Source organism: Brachycentrus maculatus, unplaced genomic scaffold (genome assembly GCF_059751285.1).
Source record: "Brachycentrus maculatus isolate JH-2025_06_01 unplaced genomic scaffold, ASM5975128v1 h1tg000216l, whole genome shotgun sequence".
Lineage (NCBI taxonomy): Eukaryota > Metazoa > Arthropoda > Insecta > Trichoptera > Brachycentridae > Brachycentrus > Brachycentrus maculatus.
This window is the reverse complement of record NW_028280967.1, coordinates 1,026,963-1,048,368: the sequence shown is the minus strand read 5'-3', so window position 1 is coordinate 1,048,368 and position 21,406 is coordinate 1,026,963. Positions and strand designations below refer to the sequence as shown.

The window sequence follows — 21,406 nt, the reverse complement described above, 5'->3', positions numbered from 1 at the left end:
AATTACGCTGTTCTGAATATTAATGCAATGATGGGCACTGGTATAAATTGTATTGAAAATCTTGTAAGATAAATGAGCTCAGAAAGGACGTCGGCTGCGTTCTCTAAAGGTTTTTAACACATGGAGTTCAGTAAAAATATGACGATTTATATAAGGGCAGAACAGAGGGACTAGGTTCAGCGTCATATTTTTGTATGTACAAACGAATTCGAGAAATATTAATCGTCTTGTGGGTTTCAAACTAGAATCTACTGAGAAATTTACTATGGTCCCTGAGAATTTTCTCCATAGAAAATGTCCTATCGAATGTCATTCTGAAAAGTTCGCACGCCTGTATCGGATGGAGTTTTGTCAAACATTTTCGGGTTCAGGCGTTTAAATAATTTAAACAATTATTATTCCGGAGCTCCAATCCCTATGTCAAAGGTGAATATTTTCATTATTTATGTCATTCACCTATTTAGTTTCCGGCGTCGCTCTCGACAAACACGACATATTTTTTATCAGTGCTTCGAGTAACTTGTTATCATTTCAAATTAGCATTTTTTTGTATCGTGGTTTCAGTGTTGTTTTATTCGAGCGTGCTGTGAAAACATTGTTTATCTAATTGTGCAGTGACATGTGTTCCGCCGTAATCTGGTATGTAGAAAATAATTAATGCTCTAGTACTTGTTTTGTTATTATTGGCTCAATTGGGTGTTTGGAGACGTTTCAATTTACCGAAGTGCCGTCTTTAACTCGGTCATAATGACTTAATAACAGCTATATTGTTGTCGGCTAAATCGTTATGTGCCGCATTTTAATTGGAAAACGAAGCTATTAAGTTCATTTGGACATTGAAACATTCAGAATACATAGCTGACTTATGTTTTCGTAACACAATGCAACAATAACTTTGAAAAACATTTTGTTGTTGTTGTAAAGCACTAAAAAAATGTGATTTTTATGTAATGCGAGGTGTAGAATTTTAATATGAACACCTGAAAATTGCATCATCTCAGTAGTTACCATTCTTCTTGTCCCTTCCAGCATCTAAGTTAGGGCTCCGTATTGATACAATATTGAACCATCATTGGTAAGATGATGTTTGCGGTTTGTTACAAATATGTGTCGCCTACTTTACATATAACTATAAGTCGATTTTACAAAAAATCCAAAATTATCCGGGTAACATGTATGTTTCAAAGATTTGTCTATCTTTAGATAAAATATTATGAAATGGAGAATTTCCCCATTTTTTTGGATTTTTTTTCAGTATTTAAAAAAAAAACACGAGACACAAACCGATAATGACGTCATCTTAATTTTTGACCTATCCCCGCTCTCTGATTGGCCGATATGGGTCAGAAGGCAGGTTTCATGAAAATAGCGGAATTTGAAATAAAACGCTAAGTATTTTTAGCAGGGTTTTCAAGTATATAAATATTTTAAACAATAAAACCCACAATTGGCATTCCGATACAGTATTAATTTTTTTTTTAAATCTTATGAAATTAGATCTGGCGCATTTTAAAGTAGACGACACATATATTATATTTAATCCAATATTTACCAAATGAAATAAAACGTTTTCTAAACCGCAATGTTGATTCTTGCATACATAACTTATGTTTGATGGCGTTCGTATGAAGTCAGTGAGGGAGCTCAGATTAAAATACTAATCATATAATAATAATAATAAAACCCTTATCCGCACCCCAATGATGCATAGGGCACTGCGTCATATAAACGCAGTGTTATCTTGATCGTTTACACATGAAGGAAAGGTGATCAGCCCTCCGCTTCAGGTACCAGTCCAGGGTAATAATATTGAATAAATATTACAGTGAAAAAATCAATTATATTTATTTTACCCCCCTTGGGAATCGAACCCGGGACCTCCAGAACGGTAGCCGAGCGTGCTGACCATTACACTACGGAGGCGGACATTCCGATCATTCCATTGGAAAACTAATAAAAATAATATACAAAATTTCGAGTAGGCGTGTCCAAATATTTGTTCACTAATCTAGTTTATCTCCAATAAGAGTTATTTAAAAATTTAAAAAAAAACTCCTAATTGGAAATAATCCAGATTTGTAAATATGTGTTGGACACACTCAAAATGTAAATAAAATGCCATTTAAAACTGTTGTGATTTTTTATGTCCTCGCACTTTTATATTTCCCCTGACGTAATGTTCTAAAATTATAAAAAAAGACTACCATGTTTTTAAATTTCGTAATTATATATATATAAAACCCTTATCCGCACCCCAATGGTGCATAGGGCACTGCGTCATATAAACGCAGTGTTATCTTGATCGTTTACACATGAATCAAAGGTGATCAGCCCTCCGCTTCAGGTACCAGTCCAGGGTAATATTGAATAAATATGACAGTGAAAAAATCACTTATATATATTTTACCCCCCTTGGGAATCGAACCCGGGACCTCCAGAACGGTAGCCGAGCTTGCTGACCATTACACTACGGAGGCGGACGTATTTCGTAACGACGGAATTTCGTAATTAACCCTAGATAACTAAACATTCGTCCACGCGACGACGCCCTTCTGGGTGCAAGTCAAGTGCACTTACTTCCCTGCACCCCGCACCCGCCAGCCTTTGTTTCCGGAATAGGGATTTATTGTTAAATGTCTCTTACATTCATTCCTAATAAACCAAACTTGAGTGCCATGTAACCAGTTACTATTTTTAATAAATACTTTTGATAATTTTCACGTTTTAAATTGCGTAGTCCGCCTGACGAATGTTTAGTTACTATGTATCTACAAATGCAGTTTAGTTATCTAGGGTTAAATAATAATAAATAATAAAACCCTTATCCGCACCCCAATGGTGCATAGGGCACTGCGTCATATAAACGCAGTGTTATCTTGATCGTTTACACATGAAGGAAAGGTGATCAGCCCTCCGTTTCAGGTACCAGTCCAGGGTAATATTGAATAAATATTACAGTGAAAAAATCACTAATATTTATTTTAGGGTTAAAACTATTGATTTTCGGATTTATGCCTATGCATTTTAAATTTCCACTGACGTTGTGTTCTAAAATAAATAAAAAACTATCATGTTTTTAAATTTCGTAATTAATTTAACTAACTAACTTACAATCACGTCGCTTCCCCGCAAGGGTAGGCAGAGAGGATAGAACGCCACACCACTCTGTCTTTGCAAACATTCTTCGCCTCTTCCACGTTCATGCATCTCCTCATACATACCCGCCGATTGTTACGACTCCTAACCTGACCACTTTCAAGTATTTGGCATACCTGATCGTGCCATGTTTTTTTCATGCTTAATTAATTTGAATTTCTAATATAAATAATCTCATAAAATATTAATGAATATTACACGTTTTCAAACGACAAGACATCAGAATACTAGTCTATAAAATCAGAATGTTTTAATAATACGTACAACCTTTCAGGCACGTGTCTTGAAATCAAAACCAGTCAAATTCACATTTTAGGTGTTTTTTATTGTTGCCAATTGTGATTTTTTTATCGCTCAATGGAAAATTTCTTGGGCATGCAACCACTTCGACAACATTTATGGTTGTAGTAAGTTTTTGCCAAAGTAATAAATGTATGTAGGTTCATCTCGAATTTTTGGATTTTGATATGAATAACTCCTGGAGCAAGTAAGAAAAGTGAAGTGAAATCCAGAATTTCTAACATAAATTTGGAGTCACTTTGCTAATAAATATATATATATTTAAATATATATATATATATATATATATATATATATATATATATATATATATATATATATATATATATATATATATATATATATATATATATATATATATATATATATATATATATATATATATATATATATATATATATATATATATATATATATATATATATATATATATATATTTAAATATATATATATTTATTAGCAAAGTGACTCCAAATTTATGTTAGAAATTATATACAAATATATATATATATATATATATATATATATATATATATACATATACATATATATATATATATATATATATATATATATATATATATATATATATATATATATATATATATATACATATATATGTATATTTTTTTAACTCTAATATTTGTTCAATATTAGAGTGTTTGATGGGTTAACGATCAAGACAACACTGCGTTTAAATGATGCAGTACCCTATGCACCATCGGGTGCGGATGAAGGTTCATATAGAGAGGTAGTTATATTTTAAATCTTCCGTTGGGTAGATAATTCAGTATCTGAATAATTATAATAATGATAGAACATTGATGAAAAATTGTTAATAATTGCTTTTAACAAACCCTATTTTTATTACCACGTTAATCCGGAATAGCAATTCATATCGCACCTCTAGATCAAAAGAGTATCAACTCAAAAAAACAGTTTTTTCTGGGAGACGAAAAACGTATAGTGATGTCGCCTTATGTAATACAAGTTTCCTGTTTTCTTTTATGAATGGACCAATGCATATTGAAGAATATTTACATTTAAATATTTTATACTAACTAACTAACTAACTATCACACCTCTTCCCGAAGGCGTAGGCAGAGAGAATCGAACTCTTTTTTTCACCAAAAGTAACATATAGCGCTATATTTTGAAGAATAAGATATTGACAAATCGGATAAATTGATATATGCGTCTTCGTTTGTAGAATCCGAATAAGTGATTATCTAAAAAAAAAGATCATAATTTTTGAGTTGATACAGTGTTGATCTAGGTGGGTGTCGCTCACTCCTTTCAAAAACGTCATATATCAAAAAACCTGATTTTTCAGGAGATCGTTTTTAAAGTTTAAAAATAAAATGAAATGTATTAAAAGTAAATATCAAGCCACTTAATCTTTTTACTGTGCAACAGATCTTTTTATGTAAAACATTAAGGTTTATTCTCCATTTGAAAAATACTATGTATATATGTATTTTAAAAAATAATTAAACAATACCTTTTCTTCAAAATGCAAAATAAACACTTTCTGCACTGTAGCTCGTAAATATTAAGTTAAAAATATGCCGCTTTTGCTGAGATATAGTACATTTTCTGGGCATTCCGAAAACGTGTACAACTGAAAATTTACGATTTTTTGAGATATAAGGTTGTTGAAAGGAGTGAGCGATGTATGAAAATCGATGTTTCGATTTGTGAATTTACGGTGATTGGACATCACTATTCGTATCTGACATTGAAATCGCTAAATCCGGCCATTCGGCGATCACACTCGCCGATAAATATTTAGGAACACAATAAAAATAATATTCACGGCGCTGTAAAAGCCGCTGCGCGATTTGTTATATGTTGTATCCCGTCCGATATTTACCAAATAAAATAACACGTTTCGCGAACGTAGCCCCGGTAATAAATTAGTCTCGAGATGTTTGATTTTAACCCTGCAGTGGGCAACCAGGACTGAGTTGGGCGGCTTTTGGCCAACTCAAACACATTCTAGATTTACAACATTATTTTCATCTCACCAATAGATGTCTCTAGTGAAGTTCTAAAACTGGTTCATGTATATAGAACTTCCACACTCAAAATGTTGTAAATAAATTATCAAGTCAAACTATAAGCTTTAATAATTAAAATGAAAATGATATTTTCTTGCGTTTCTCATGCATATGATTATAATCCAGGATTCGGACCTCATATACTAATAAAAGAGTTTCTGCTCAGTAAAAGTTTCTTTTCATCTCACCAATAGATGTGAAGTTCTAAAACTGGTTCATATACCTAGCCCTCACTCCTTTTAAGAACGTCATAAATCAAAAATCGACAATTTTCAGTTGTGCATGTTTTCGGAATGCCCAGAAAATTTAAAATTTCCAGCAAAAGAGGCATATTTTTAACTTAATATTTACCCGCTACAGGGCAGAAAGTGTTGTTTTTGCATTTTGAAGAAATGGTGTTTAATTATTTTATAAATATATTAAATATTTTTCAAATGGAGAAATAACCTTCAGGTTTTACCTAAAAGATCTGTTGCACAGTGAAAAGTTCAATGGTTCTTACAAAAAGAAGCGCAGAGAAGCTTAAATTCTCATAGCGATCCATGGAAAGATCCATCTTTCTTCCTTTAACCCTAACTTTTCAATTCAATTATCAATTTATTTATTTTCAATTAACATATCGTAGTTTTACAGGAGAAAGTGACCAAGTGCATTTTTTACAAAAACGTGATCATTGACTATTTGATATCTTACTAGCTTAATATTGCCCTGAAAAACTCCCAAAGGATTTTAAACTTGGAAGTATAATGTATTCACTTGGTAAAAATGACTAACTGCATTTATGTTTATTTTCTTGCCAAGCAAAAGTGACTTAAATGGCCCTCCTGAACATTTTACGTTTTGTTAGTTGGTCACTTTCTCCTGTACGACTACGATATACATTATAAACCAAAAAATTTAAAGCGTATACATTACAATACATACAAAAATCGAAAATATGCTAGAACTATTGCTAAAGGTGTAGAAGAATCCCGCTTCGGAAAACTCCTTCAGACACATGAAACAGATCCATATCCAATGAGATATTGTTCAACATAGCGGTAGCTCTTCCTACAGGCATAACCATCGGCAGGTTGGTCCTGTGTATAGGAATGTGAAACAATCTATGTCGACGCTGTCTTAGGTAACTATCGGGAACATACCGACCAATGTTCCGGATAATTTCAGGATTATCGATCATACCGCGCAACAATCGATAAAAATGCGTAATCAAATACACATTCCTTCTAGTCTCTCAACTATTGTAGCCAAGCATACCCTGGAGAAACTCGGTCGGGTAGAGCCAAGGATAATAGCCGTACTCTCTCATGTAGAGAACAAATGTTTGATCACGAGAGGAGCTTATGGCCGTGTGCTATAACGTTGTTGAGTAACCCAACTGGGAAGTTGAAGTCGCTTCGCTGGTTCGATTCCCGCCAAACGCAAACAAATCAACTGAAGAAAGATTTTCGAGAAAGATCTCTTTCAAGAAAAAAAGTCCTTTCAATTTTTTTCTTTAGCTGCAGACACGCCCCCAAAATATAGGCTCTGTCGGTTTTCCCTTGTACGTATTTTTTTAGCATTATTCGAAAATATTATTTTTGATCTAAATCATGCATTTGGTCCAGTATTTTTCTTCATAAATCGTTTAAGGTCTGTACCCACGGAGACAGTGCGACACGTTACGTGTCAGGGCCGACGCGACACGACGGACGACAAGGTCGCTCGTCCGTATAGTTATTCTTTCATACATTAGAATAATATTACTATCTCATTTACGCAGGAAGGTCCTAAAGTTTCCTGCGTGAAGTTTTTCGTGTGGTAAAATGAATGAATTTAAAAAAATATATTAATTCCTTTTCAATATCTACACTATTGTAAATTTTTATTAATTATTTAATATTATTTTTTTTTTCAATATGTACACTATTGTAAAGCACAAAATTTAACTGTAATTGATTTGATTTTAACATATTTTTACACATAAAAACAATTGTACATTTACTATAATGAGAAGTCACTGGGTTATTCTGTGCCGAGGGCACATTTTTATAATCATGTTTGATAGAGAATGAACTTTCTTCAACGGTATAAATATATCATGTTGCTTTATTATTTTATTATATTTAACACTGGATATTTCATATTATGGATGATATGATAATTTATATGCAATATTGTTGTGAATAAAATAACCGCGTTTTCGTGCGTCTCCCAGTACGTAAAATAATTTGGAAAGAATCTAGCATACATTTCAAAATAAAAGGGTCGCTACTAAATGAAAAGCTTACTTGAATCAACCTTAGATACTGCCGCGAACTCACACATTAAGGGACGTGTGAATTATATGATATGCATATGAGTTCCAAAAATTTGTGTAGTGTGGTTGTCAATCACGGGTAGAATGGTGAACGTTACACATGCATAAAGTGATCACTTAACCAGCTTATGACAGATTGTAAGCCCTGTAAATACCTAGACTTTTACATTGTGTTAATCTGTGTTTAGATGTCATTTTGTTGTTTGTTTATACGAGGGGAGGTATTATGTCTTTTTTTTATTAAAAAGATAAATATTTGTGTATAATTCTTTTTCAAACCCTTATCCGCACCCCAATGGTGCATAGGGCACTGCATTGTATAAACGCAGTGTTATCTTGATCGTTAGCACACGAAGAAAGGTGATTAGCCCTCCGCTTCAGGTACCAATCCAGGGTAATATTAAATAAATATATATATTATAGTGAAAGAATCACTTATATTTATTTGACCCTCCCTGGGAATCGAACCCGGGACCTCCAGAACGGTAGTCGAGCGTGCTGACCACTACACTACGGAGGCGGACGTATAATTATTTACAAAAATATTTCAATTTCATACTATTTCTGTGAGCCTAAGCGGCTCATTATTAGAAATCGGTATCAAATTGTAGTAGAGTGGGTTCGAACCGAGAAACTCTGACTTAAGAGTCCGCGACACTAACCACGGGACCACAACCCGACACTGCTGTAAATAGTATATAATTTATTATATTTTAATATATTTACTGCTGTAAATATCTATAAATAGAAAATATTGAAAACTGTGACCTTTGCCTTTCTAGATGAAACATCACCAAGAAAACGTGACGACATAGTTTTTTTTTAAGAAAAAAAATGTGATAGAGGATTTTAGTTATGTTTCTCGTAACAATACGTAGTTTTAGTTTCCGTAACGTAGTTTTAATAACCTTTGACGCTCAATAAGTCATTCCTTAACATGCGTCAACCATGAAATTATATATTTTATATTTTTACCCCTAAAGAAATAACTAAACTAACTAACCATCACGCCGCTTCCCCGCAGGGGTAGGCAGAGAGAATAGAGCGCCACACCACTCTGTCCTTGCAAACATTCTTCGCCTCTTCCACGTTCATGCATCTCCTCATACATACCCGCCGATTGTTACGACTCCTAACCTGACCACTTTCAAGTATTTGGCATACCTGATCGTGCCATGTTTTTCTCAGTCTTCCTCTGCTTCTTTTCCCACTAACATTCGCCTCATAAATCCGTTTTACCGTTCTTTCCTCACTCATTCGTTCCACAAGTCCAAACCATCTCAACACACCTTTCTTAATTTTATCGATAATGCTTATCTCAGCTTTGCATTCCTTCCTTATTTCACTATTCGCACATTTATCATACATCGTTTTGTCGCATATTCTTCTGAGAGATCAAATAAGAAAATAGAAGATTTCAAAATTAAAAAAAATGCCCATTTCATGTAAATCTTTTTAAAATATATATAAAAGAAAAGAAAAAGACTATTATACCATTAACCAAATAAAACATTAAACCTTGAGTGTAAGTCCCTCTCCAAGCACAAGAGCTCAGTCTCTTTTTTGGACAGGCGCAGCGTAACTAAAATTATAAGTTTGCCATATGTATAAATGTATAGAAATTGAATTAAATTGAATAAAAAAATGTACCGTAAAACGGGGCTTCTTGAACTTTCATGTGTTACTTGAGCCCAATACAAAGAAAAATTAAATCTGTATTTGGTCTACAATAATGAACGTATCGACATGATTCATTGTTTCCCTGATAGGTGACTTTTATTGTCACGATACTTCGATCGATACCACGATCTAAATATTTTTGTACTGGAACTTTTAGCGGTCTAAAATATTCTTTTGACTTACCCCCGGGCATCGATTACAATGGGATGTCAACGCGTTACCTTGTTCTGGTCCATTTGTGCGATTTGAGTTATCATTATCTGGAACCTCTCGCTGCCATATATTTGATATCTCGGACACCAATTTGTGACATTCTGGTCCAGTTGTGCCATTTGAGTTATCATTATCTAGAACCTCTCGCTGCCTTATCTTTGATATCTCGGACACCAATTTGTGTCATTCTGGTCCAGTTGTGCCATTTGAGTTATCATTATCTAGAACCTCTCGTTGCCTTATGTTTGATATCTCGTACACCAATTTGTGTCGCTCTGGTCTATTTGAGCCATTTGAGTTATCATTATCTAGAACTGAGCATACCGACTCGACAGTGCAACCTTATGTTTTGATATCTTGGAAACCAATTTGTGGCCCGATCGCGGCCGGTTCTCGTGAATTCTTCGCTACGTTCATTCGGTAAACATCGATTTGAATGGATGTAACACGCCCACTGTTTATTTATGTAGTTTACTTTACTGTTCATACACAATCTGTAAATATGTAACATATTATGTAAATATGTTTATTAATAAATCTGGCAGCAGAGAAAAAAATCACTAAATTACATTATCTGTTGATTGAGATGGTCTTTATTTTTTCGACTCTGTCTTAATTTAGACACACTTGTACAAAGGATTTTTAAATAGACTTATTTGTCCGCCTCTATAGTGTGATGGTCAGCACGCTTGGCTACCGTTCTGGAGGTCCCGGGTTCGATCCCCAGGGGGGGGGGGTCAAATAAATATAAGTGATTTTTTCACTCTGATATTTATTCACTATTATCCTGGACTGGTACTTGAAGCGGGGGGCTGATCACCTTTCTTTCATATGTTAACGATCAAGATAACGCTGCGTTTATATGATGCAGTGCCCTATGCACCATCGGTTGCGGATAAGGGTTTATTTTTATTTTATTTATTATTTATCTCGTTAAAGTCTGTAGAAACAATGTTGCTAGTTTAAAAATCAAGTCAACATCAACTGTCAATTTGACAGTTGATTTGTAGTCAGTACGTTTTGCCATTTCACCATGAATAGACTGAATGACCATTAGGCGTGTCGTAGGTTCGGTGAATGGGTTGAAAACAATATTCAGCTGGATCCTCTTTTTCAACGCAAAATTTTGATCACCAATGGGGCACATTTTTGGTTAAATGGCTATGTCAATAAGCAGAGTTGCCGAATTCGGAGTGGGGAAAACCCAGAAGCCTTTGTCGAGACGCCCTTACATTAATAAAAAGTCACTGTTTGGTGTGCTTTATGGGCAGGTGGAATCATTGGCCCATATGTTTTTAAAGGCGATGCCGGCCAGAATGTTACGGTCAATGGAGAGCGCCACAGAACCACGATTACTGACTTCTTCGTACTTCAGTTGAATGGCATTGATGTGGTTTCAACAAGATGGCGCAACATGCCACACGGCGAATTTTGAATTTGTATACTTAAAAAAATACCTGTAGAATTTTAACTACATGGTAGATAATTTGTTACTACCGATCAATTGACTTCGTGATAGACTTTTATCTATTTTAAGTTTTTTCTTACTCAAATCGTTGGAATTCTTGCGGTGGATTCCTTTGTAACAGTGAAGTTTTGTTTCAACCGCCGACGTTTAGTTAATTTTAAACGACGCTCGGCTATTTATGAAACACGTTTAGTTATTTTTAGAGCGTTTTTCTTTTGTAGAGTTTAAAGGTTAAACTCTATTTTATTGGTAGTTTAAAAAAAGGAAATTAAAGACGAAATCAACTTTTTCCGTTATATATAATTTTTAACATCTCAACATAGATGAAGAAAAGAAAGACGAAATTAACTTTTGGATTAATTAACGATTTTGATTAATTAAAGACGAAAATAACTTTTGGATTAATTAACATATGGAAGTCTGGGCATTTACGGGGCTTACGACCGTCAAAGGCTGGTCTAAGTGATCACTTTACACGCGTGTAACGATTACCAATTCTACCCATGATTGACAACCACACTACTCAAATTCCTGGAACTTCTAGATATATTGATCAAACTCGAAACAAATTGTTTGAATTCACGATAATTTCACTAGAGATATCTATGGTGGGATGAGAAAAGCTTTTTATTGAGCAGAAACTCTTTCATTTGTATGTGAGGTCCGAATCCTTGATTATATTCACATACTCGAGAAACGCTAGATAATATCTTTTTTATTTTATTTTTATTTTAGCATATAATTTGATCAGTTAATTTATTTATTTAACATTTCAAGTGTGTCCAAATACTAATTCACAAATCTGGATTATCTCCAATTTAGAACAGGTGCAAGAATTTTTATATCTAGGAAGCATGTTCACAAGGGATGGAAAAGTGGATAAGGATATTGAGAGAAGAGTGAATGCAGGGAATAGAATAAATGGTGCTTTTAACAGAGTGATTGGGAATAAGAACATGTCCATGGAAGCCAAGCTAGCGGTTCACAACGGCGTGCTAGTACCGACACTAATGTATGGAAGCGAAACATGGAACTGGCAAAGGAAGGATGAAAGCAGAGTGAATGCTGTTGAAATGCGCTCCCTCAGACGAATGTGTGGAAAATCATTGTATGACAGAATTAAAAACGACGATATAAGAAAGGAATGTAAGGCTGAACGAGGAATAATTGAAAAGATTAGAAAGAGCTCTTTGCAATGGTATGGACATGTGGAGCGAATGGATAGCGAGAGAATGACTAAGAAAATATATGTGGCGAATGTGAGAGGGAAAACAGAACGTGGACGACCGAAAAAGACTTGGCACGATCAGATCAATCAGAACCTGAAATCTGGCGGTGTCAAAAGTCTGCGTAATCGGAGGGCATGTATGACTAGATGTATGGATGTGAAGGAGGCTAGGAGTGTATGTCAGGACAGAAGAGTGTGGCGTTCCATCCTCTCTGCCTACCCCTGCGGGGAAACGGCGTGATGGTAGTAGTAGTAGTAGTAGTAGTAGATTTTGTTTAGTTAGCTGTAATTTATATATGTGTGGAATACCTGATTTTTTTTTGCTCGTTAGTATTCATTTTCATCTGTAGATGAAAACATCTGTAGTTTTCGAAACTAGTCGTGTGTAATAAAATAAAACACATTAAGTGGTACTTTATACAAGTGTTTAATTTAAATAATATACATTAATAATAAAAAAATGGATTCGATATTCCTGTTCAGTTATTCTTCTTCTACTAGCACCCATCCGCACGTTTTAGAGCATAGGGCACTGCAAAACTTTGATGTAGTGTTATTGATGAAGATTTTAATGATTTCCATAGATCTTTGATAATTCTCACGGATAGTTTGTGATGTGATTCTTCACTGTAGCTGTTATATTTGGATACATCGCTCACTCCTTTCAACAACGTCATATATAAAAAAACTTGATTTTTCAGGAGATCGTTTTTAAAGTTTAAGAATAAAATGAAATGTATTAAAAATAAATATTAAGTTACTTATTGAACTTTTTACTGTGCAACAGATCTTTTTAGGTAAAATCTGAAGGTTTTTTTTTCCATTTGAAAAAAATGTAGTAAGTATATTAAAAAGCCGCCTCTTTTCGCCTCCGTAGTGTAATGGTCAGCACGCTCGGCTACCGTTCTGGAGGTCCCGGGTTCGATTCCCAAGGGGGGTAAAATAAATATAAGTGATTTTTTCACTGTAATATTTATTCAATATTATTACCCTGGACTGGTACCTGAAGCGGAGGGCTGATCACCTTTCCTTCATGTGTAAACGATCAAGATAACACTGCGTTTATATGACGCAGTGCCCTATGCATCATTGGGGTGCGGATAAGGGTTTAAAAAAAAAAATTAAAAAAACTTCAAGAATACCTTTTCTTCAAAATGCTAAAACAACACTTTCTGCCCTGTAGCGGGTAAATATTAAGTTAAAAATATGCCGCGTTTGCTGGGATGTAGTACATTTTCTGGGCATTCCGAAAACATGCACAAGTGAAAATTTACGATTTTTGATTTATGACGTTCTTGAAAGGAGTGAGCGACATGGCAGTGTCGGCACTTTAGCTCATAGCTTTTCTCCTAAAGCCCACATAGTGCTTGTCAGTTAGCCGCAAATGTAAACACTATTATTGAGAATATTCTGGAATACACACTCTTCAAAATTCTGAACGCGGTTCGAAGAAAATTCACATTTTCGCCAGAATGTCGGGAGGCTGAATTCAAATTTAGAAGTTTTGGGCGTCTCAGAGTATGTAATATTTTTTGACAGTAGGGCGTTTGTGCACTACACGGATTTTCACCGTCCGGCACGTCAGTTAGCGTTTTAAAACGACGATTGGCTTGTGTTTTTTCCATCTTTTTTCGGATCGGTGCTCTTGATCGGTGCGTGAACACGTAAACTCCATCACGCTTAACTGTCGTAGTCGCTTTCTTTTTTGAAAACCGGACTGCCGGACGGTAAAATTCCGGGTAGTGGACAATCGCCCTCAGGGCGTTGTCCAATACACGGAATTTTGCCGTCCGGCACTTCAGTTAGCGTGATAAAACGATGAACGATGATTGGCTTGGATTGGCTTGTGCTTTTGTCCATCTTTCTTCGGATCTCTTGATCGGTGCGTGAAATTCGTTGCGCGTAAATTCGATCACGCTAAACTGTCGTAGGCGCTTTTATTTATGAAAACCGGGCTGCCGGACGGTAAAATTCCGTGTAGTGCACAAACGCCATTAGAGTTTGGTTCATTTTCGAGTGAGTGAATTTCGAACTAGAATAGTTTTTACAATATAAATTAATTTAACAATATTTAATTATTCTAAATTTGAATTTATGACTTTCGAACGTCTCCATTTCGTTTATAAAATTAATCAACTATATTTTCACCACTTTTTTTATTAATACAATTTAACCTACCGGTTTCGACAAGAACCTTGTCATCATCAGGGTTTACTTTAATTCAAAAACATTAAAAACATTAAAATACTCTCACCAAAAACTTCCACACACTCCGTAAAAATCCTAAAATGTCTCCATTTTGAATTGTCAATATTTTTGACAGATTTATATTATCCACTGACACTTCGTGATGGAATTGCATTTTTAATTTATTATTAGATTAAAACCAATATTTTTAGCTTATCCACTTTTTTATTTGACCAGCGACCGGGTTTCGTCGTTACCGACATCATCAGACTGGTGAGAGGCTATACAAATTGTTATGTTATATATAAAAGAAGGCAGGAGTTGATAACCATGAAATATTTTTGACGATATGAATATCGGTTCATGGAAAATGGACTTTTTGAATTTGAATCAGTGACCGAATTTTAATTTTCGTAAATCGATTTTCCAATATAAATTTGGGTTCTTGTAAAAACGTATTTCTTGAATTTACCACTTTCGTACGTCTCGATTGTCAATTGTCAATATTTTCGACAGTATGAATTTATTTTATAGAAATGAATTGTTTGATTTTTCATTTGTTTCAATTGTTTGCAATGAAAAAAAACGATTTATGGAAAATGTCGATTATTATGGTTTCGCATACTGGATTAGTCCTCATTTTAACAAGCAAATTTAAAGTCGATTTAGGGAAAATTATTTTTCTGAAATCGAATATCAAAAAAAAATCGATTCATTTAATTAAACCATATCGCTCCCTATGTGGAGCATACGGAGTCCACAAACTGTCTCCAGGCTTTTCTGTCGGCCGCCAGCTCCCTCGCATCCTCCCGAGTCAGGCCGCGTCCCCGAGTTCAGACGAGAATTGCCGACGAATTGTCAGTAGTGGTCGTCCTGGGTAGTGCGAACCTAATGCCTTGTAAAAGAAATATAAATGTATTGGATATTATATGAAAATATTGGAAGTGGTCAGGTCAGGAGTCAGAATAATCGGCGAGTATGTATGAGGAGTTGCATGAATGTGGAAGAGGCGAAGGTTGTTTGCAAAGAGAGTTTGGTGTGGCGTTCTATTCTCTTTGCCTACCCCTGAGGCAAAGCGGCAGGATGTTTAGGTACTAAGTAAGTTTGGAGAAATAAAATAACCTCTTCAGGGTTTGTTTTATAACTTTGTTTTTTAAAGTTATAAAACAAACCCTGAAGAGGGCAAGAGGTTGTTGCCAAAACTACTTGGTTTATAATAATAAAAGTGTGTGGATCAAAAAACAAATTTTATTTCTTCAAATAATATATTACAATAATCCACAAAGCTTTAAATATTCAAAATGTTATACATTTTTTTTATTTTATAAATTTATTTTATTTTCATAAATTGTATACATTTATTTAAAAGAAAAATTATTAACGTACAGTCGAACTCGGTTATAACGAGGATGAAGGGACCGACTGAATTTGCTCGTTATAACCGTTACTTGTTGTATCCGAGAATAGGCATTTTTTACATAACACACCTATCACATGAAGTATGTTATCTGGAATGGTCACATTACACAATATGTCGCGATTGAAACAAAATTCATACAATTCACCCATTACACACATCACTCACTCCTTTCAACAACGTCAAATATCAAAAAACTAGATTTTTCAGGAGATCGTTTTTAAAGTTTATATTATATTTATATTATAAACTTTAAAAATAAGTGGCTTGATATTTATTTTTAATAATGAAATGTATTAAAAATAAATATCAAGCCACTTATTGAACTTTTTACTGTGCAACAGATCTTTTTAGGTAAAACCTGAATGTTTTTTCACCATTTGAAAAATAATTATTTTTTAAAAAAAATTATAAAACAATACCTTTTCTTCAAAATAATGAACAATACCTTTTCTTCAAAATGCAAAAACAAAATTTTCTGCCCTGTAGCGGGTAAATATTAAGTTAAAAATATGCCGCTTTTGCTGGGATATAGTACATTTTCTGGGCATTCCGAAAATACGCACAACTGAAAATTGACGATTTTTGAGTTATGACGTTCTTGAAAGGAGTGAGCGATATAAGAATCCCATTTGAACTTATTAGCTATACATATACCCAAATATTCAAATTCGTCAACAAATTCAATCTTATCACAGTAACTTTATATGTTTATATATATTTATATTGACATCTCAGCGTCATCTCTCAAGTGTCACTGTGTTCCAGGGTCCTTTGCGCCAGGGTGTCCTGAACTGCTGACCATGGGGGACGCCCTGATTTGCTCCGCGGGCTTCCTGCACCTCGGGGACATAGTCTCCCTGTACGCGGAAGGCAGCGTCAGCGGGTTCCTGAGCACTCTCGGGTAGGTTCAGGTCCCATATGTACCGATACTTAATGTGACGATTCTTCTATGAAATGTTATCTATCATTTGAAACCCTGATGACTGTCATACGGATTACCTCTTAACAATACTAACCCTTTTCGGTCCCAAAAAAAAATTCCACCAGGTCCACAATAGATTTACAGTATTTAGAGGGAAACTATTTTTTTCATTAACCCTTTCAATGCCGGAAGGTATTAATATGGCCGTACCCAGCAGGCCGTGATTTTTTCAACAAAAATGTGAAAGCTTTTATTAAGAAGACTCTTTCTTTGATAATATGGGTAAATTGTAATATTTTAGTGGATCTTTATCTTTTTAATAGATGCCTCGTTATATTCTAATTAAAAATATTAGAATTGGATTTGGTATTGGTGTAAATGACAGTTAGTAACTGTTGATGTGAATTTAAGTTCGGTGACTGTGCAGCGCTGCGTGAGCCAAGTCAGCCCCTAAAACGACTCTTATGTATCCCTTCCAGGAAATCCAATGGGCAAAAATCATTTGTCCTCTGCTCCACATACTGTTGTAATTGATGCAAGTGAAAAAAAAAGTTACCTTGCATTTTAACTTAATGATACTAATGATAATAAAATGTCCAATGACATTCGACATGGTACCTACTAGGAAAAAGATCCATGTTGAATGAAATTGGACCTTGGACTGGCAAGGGTTTATATTATTATCGTATTGGATACTGGATTCTTTACCCCATAGATGAGATGTCAATTTTGAAGGTGTCTTAACCTGATATGAAATATGTATCATTTTCCCATTTTTACGGAAAAATATTGAAGTGAGATGCAGATACTAACTTTTTTCATTTTCATCTTTTTGATTTTGTTTTATGTAAAAATGAAATATTTATTTATCTAAACTTCATGTACAGAAAATAAATAAGTACATTGGCGGGCTTATTGCTAAAAAGCTATATCTTCCGACCAACCAAAAATATTTGTAGTTTATATTGACACTTTTAATCTAATTTTATTTCTGATAACATCTATTGTATTCTTGCCAGTGTCCTTTGCTATAACTTAAAATATAATGTGTAACAGCCGTTGTTGTTTGTTAGTAAAAATACTTAAGGTTTGTAACACAAGATTTATTTCACAACACAAGCGCAATACGACTTTATGTATGATCTACATTGGTCTCAATACGGGGAGGAAGTGCAGGTTGCCGGTTGTTTTCCAGTACACGTGCTCCATGCAACATGGCGGGTATACATTGGCTGACATCATTCCTTACTCCTTGACAGCAATATTGCCATGTTACCCTTAATCTAATTTTATTTCTGATAACATCTATTGTATTCTTGCCATTGCTCTTTACTATAACCTAAAATATAATGTGTACCCACACACAGGCCATGCCTTTGTGGGATATTTTTTTGTATTATACTATATATCGTAGTCATACAGGAGAAAGGGACCAAGTGCATTGTTTTACAGAAACATGATCATTGACTATTTGATATATTACTAGCTTAATATTGCCCTGAAAAAATCCCAACAGATTTCAAACTTGGAAGTATAATATATTGACTAGTTAAAAATGACTAAACTGCATTGATGTTTATTTTCTTGCCAAGCAATAGTGACTTAAATGGCCCTCCTGAACATTTTACGTTTTGGTAGTTAGTCACTTTCTCCTGTACGACTACGATATATTTTTTGTACTTGTATTTACATTATATTGTGAAATGCAAAAATAATTTAAAATAAAGAAAATAAATGTAGAAGAATCCTGCTTTGGAATACTCCCTCAGACACAGGGAACAGACCAATATCCAGTGTAATATAGTTCAGCATAGCGGTACCTCTTTCTACAGGCATAACCATTTCTACGGCAGGTTGGTCCTGTGTATAGGAATGTGAAACAATCTATGCCGACGCTGTCTTAGGTAACTATTGGGAACATACAGACTAGTGCTCCGGATAGTTTCAGGATTATTAATCATAACGCGCAACAATTGATAAAAATACGTTGTCAAACATACATTCCTTCTAGTTTCTAAACTGTTGTAGCCAAGCATACCCTGGAGAAACTTGGTCAATGAATGATACATGTTTCATGTCAAGTTGAGGTTTGAATTTGGGTACTGTTATCCAATGTGGCACAGGCTGTGTGCCTAGTAGTAAAGATTTTAATTAATGTTTTACTTAGTAAATACCACTATTTCTTAAAATATACTGTGACACGTGTTTCGATGCATTCCGCATCATTTTCAAACACCGCATTTTAAGAAATAGTGGTATTTACTAAGTAAGACATTAATTAAAAATGGATAGATTTTACCACAAAGTGACTGCCGAATCAATTAATGAAATTAGTAGTGTAGTAATGAAATTATTAAAAAAAATGTATGATTGATTAAACTTGTTTTTTTTTGTAGGTTGGTAGATGACAGGACCGTGGTGTGCCCAGAGGCTGGAGACCTCAGCGACCCTCCCAAGAAATTCAGAGGTACGAAAAATACACTGTTTACGTAATTTTGTCATATGAATCATTTGAGTCTTAAATGTGTTTTATGGTTTGATTGTACCTGAAAGGCAGTTGTGCGAGATGCACATTTGTTTTCTCGGCACATCCGGGAAAATAATTATTCAGGGAACGATAGATAGAGGTTTTGCTGTACATATCTCTCTCTCCAACCCTTATCCACACCCAATGGTGCATAGGGCACTGCATTGTATTGACGCAATGTTATCTTGATCGTTAATTATATGAAGGCAAGGTGATCACTTCTGCGCTTCAGGGACCAGTCCAGAGTAATATCAAATAAATATTAGAGTGTAAATTCACTAATATTTATTCTCACCCCCCCCTGGGAATCGAACCTGGGACCTACAGCACGGTAGCTAAATACGCTGACCATTACACCACTGAGGCGGACATATATAGGTGTATATATATATAGGTTGAATGTTTGATTCAGTTGAACTGGAGCTGCAAGAGATCTTTTACCAACAGTGTCTAAAATATGTTTTTGTGCTCCAATATTTATTTCCTAAAAATAGTAATAGATCTAGCCAATAATAAATGAATGAATAATTTAATAGAAATCCCCTTTTGCAAATCCAGACTTGCGCATAGACACTCATTTTTCATAGCCCCAAAACTGTTTAATTCATTCCAACAAGACTATATCGCTCACTCCTTTCAAGAACGTCACAAATCAAAAAACTTGATTTTTCAGGAGAACGTTTTTAAAGTTTAAAAATATAACACAATGTATTTAAAATAAATATCGAGCCACTTATTGAACTATTTACTGTGCAACAGATCTTTTAGGTAAAACCTGAAGGTTTTTTCTCCATTTGAAAAATATTTAGTACATTTAAAAAAATAATTAAACAATACCTTTTCTTCAAAATGCAAAAACAACACTTTCTGCCCTGTAGCGTGTAAATATTATGTTAAAAATATGCCTCTTTTGCTGGGATAAAGTTCATTTTCTGGGCATTCCAAAAACATGTACAACTGAAAATTGTCGATTTTTGATTTATGACGTTCTTGAAAGGAGTGAGCGATGTGTTAGACATTAATTACCTAAGTTTGTTTCAATTTTGCTTAAATTATTTATTAAAGAAACACCTAAAGAAAGCACCTTCTTTTAAATTTATAACTCATTTAGTAAATATTTGCCAACTATTTTCATTTTCATCTTTCTGATTTTTTGTTTTCTGTTCAAATCAAATGTTTGTAGTTTATATTAGCACTTTTAATCGAATTTTATTTTTTGATATCTATTGTATTCCTTGTATTAGTGCCCTTTTATTATAACATAAATTAAAATGTATACCCACACACAGGCCATGCCTTTGTGGAATCTTTTTTGTGTTAATAAAATATATTTTTTTGTACTTGTAATTACATTATATTGTGAAATGCAAAAGAATTTGAAATAAAGAAAAAAAACTTGATTCCCATAAAATATGTATCATGCATTTTAGTCCAGAAAAATGTTTTAAAATTCTTTTATTATAATAATAAAATAATAATAAAACCCTTATCCGCACCCCAATGGTGCATAGGGCACTGCTTCATATGAACACAGTGTTATCTTGATCGTTTACACGCGAAGGAAAGATGATCAGCCCTCCGCTTCAGGTACCAGTCCAGGGTAATATTGAATAAATATTACAGTGAAAAAATCACTTATATTTATTTGACCTCCCCTGGGAATCGAGCCCGGGACCTCCAGAACGGTAGCCGAGCGTGCTGACCATCACACTACAGAGGCGGACAAATTTATTATATTATTTTATTATAACCTAAAATAAAATGTATACCCACACACAGGCCATGCCTTTGTGGTATCTTTTTTGTGTTAATAATATATATATTTTTTTGTACTTGTAATTACATTATATTGTGAAATGCAAAAGAATTAAAAATAATGTAAAAAAAACTTGATTTCTATAAAATGAGTGTCGTGCATTTTAGTTTAGAAAAATGTTTTTAACCTT

General features: G+C 34.1%; 1 protein-coding gene across 5 annotated transcripts in view; it reads left to right on the top strand.

The window, feature by feature from the left end:
• Positions 1–296: 296 nt before the first annotated feature.
• The window catches only part of Itpr (Inositol 1,4,5,-trisphosphate receptor), a 110,932-nt gene continuing 89,822 nt past the window's right edge, over positions 297–21,406 (top strand). For 2 of the 5 annotated variants that reach the window (XM_088264135.1, XM_088264134.1), the window contains exons 1-3: positions 297–639; positions 16,777–16,912; positions 19,330–19,400. In XM_088264135.1, coding sequence (XP_088120261.1) covers positions 16,812–16,912; positions 19,330–19,400 — 172 coding nt within the window. In that variant the 5' untranslated portion in view covers positions 297–639; positions 16,777–16,811. The remainder of the gene's footprint in view (positions 640–16,776; positions 16,913–19,329; positions 19,401–21,406) is intronic. The other 3 variants (XM_088264136.1, XM_088264132.1, XM_088264133.1) reach the window with 2 other exon arrangements.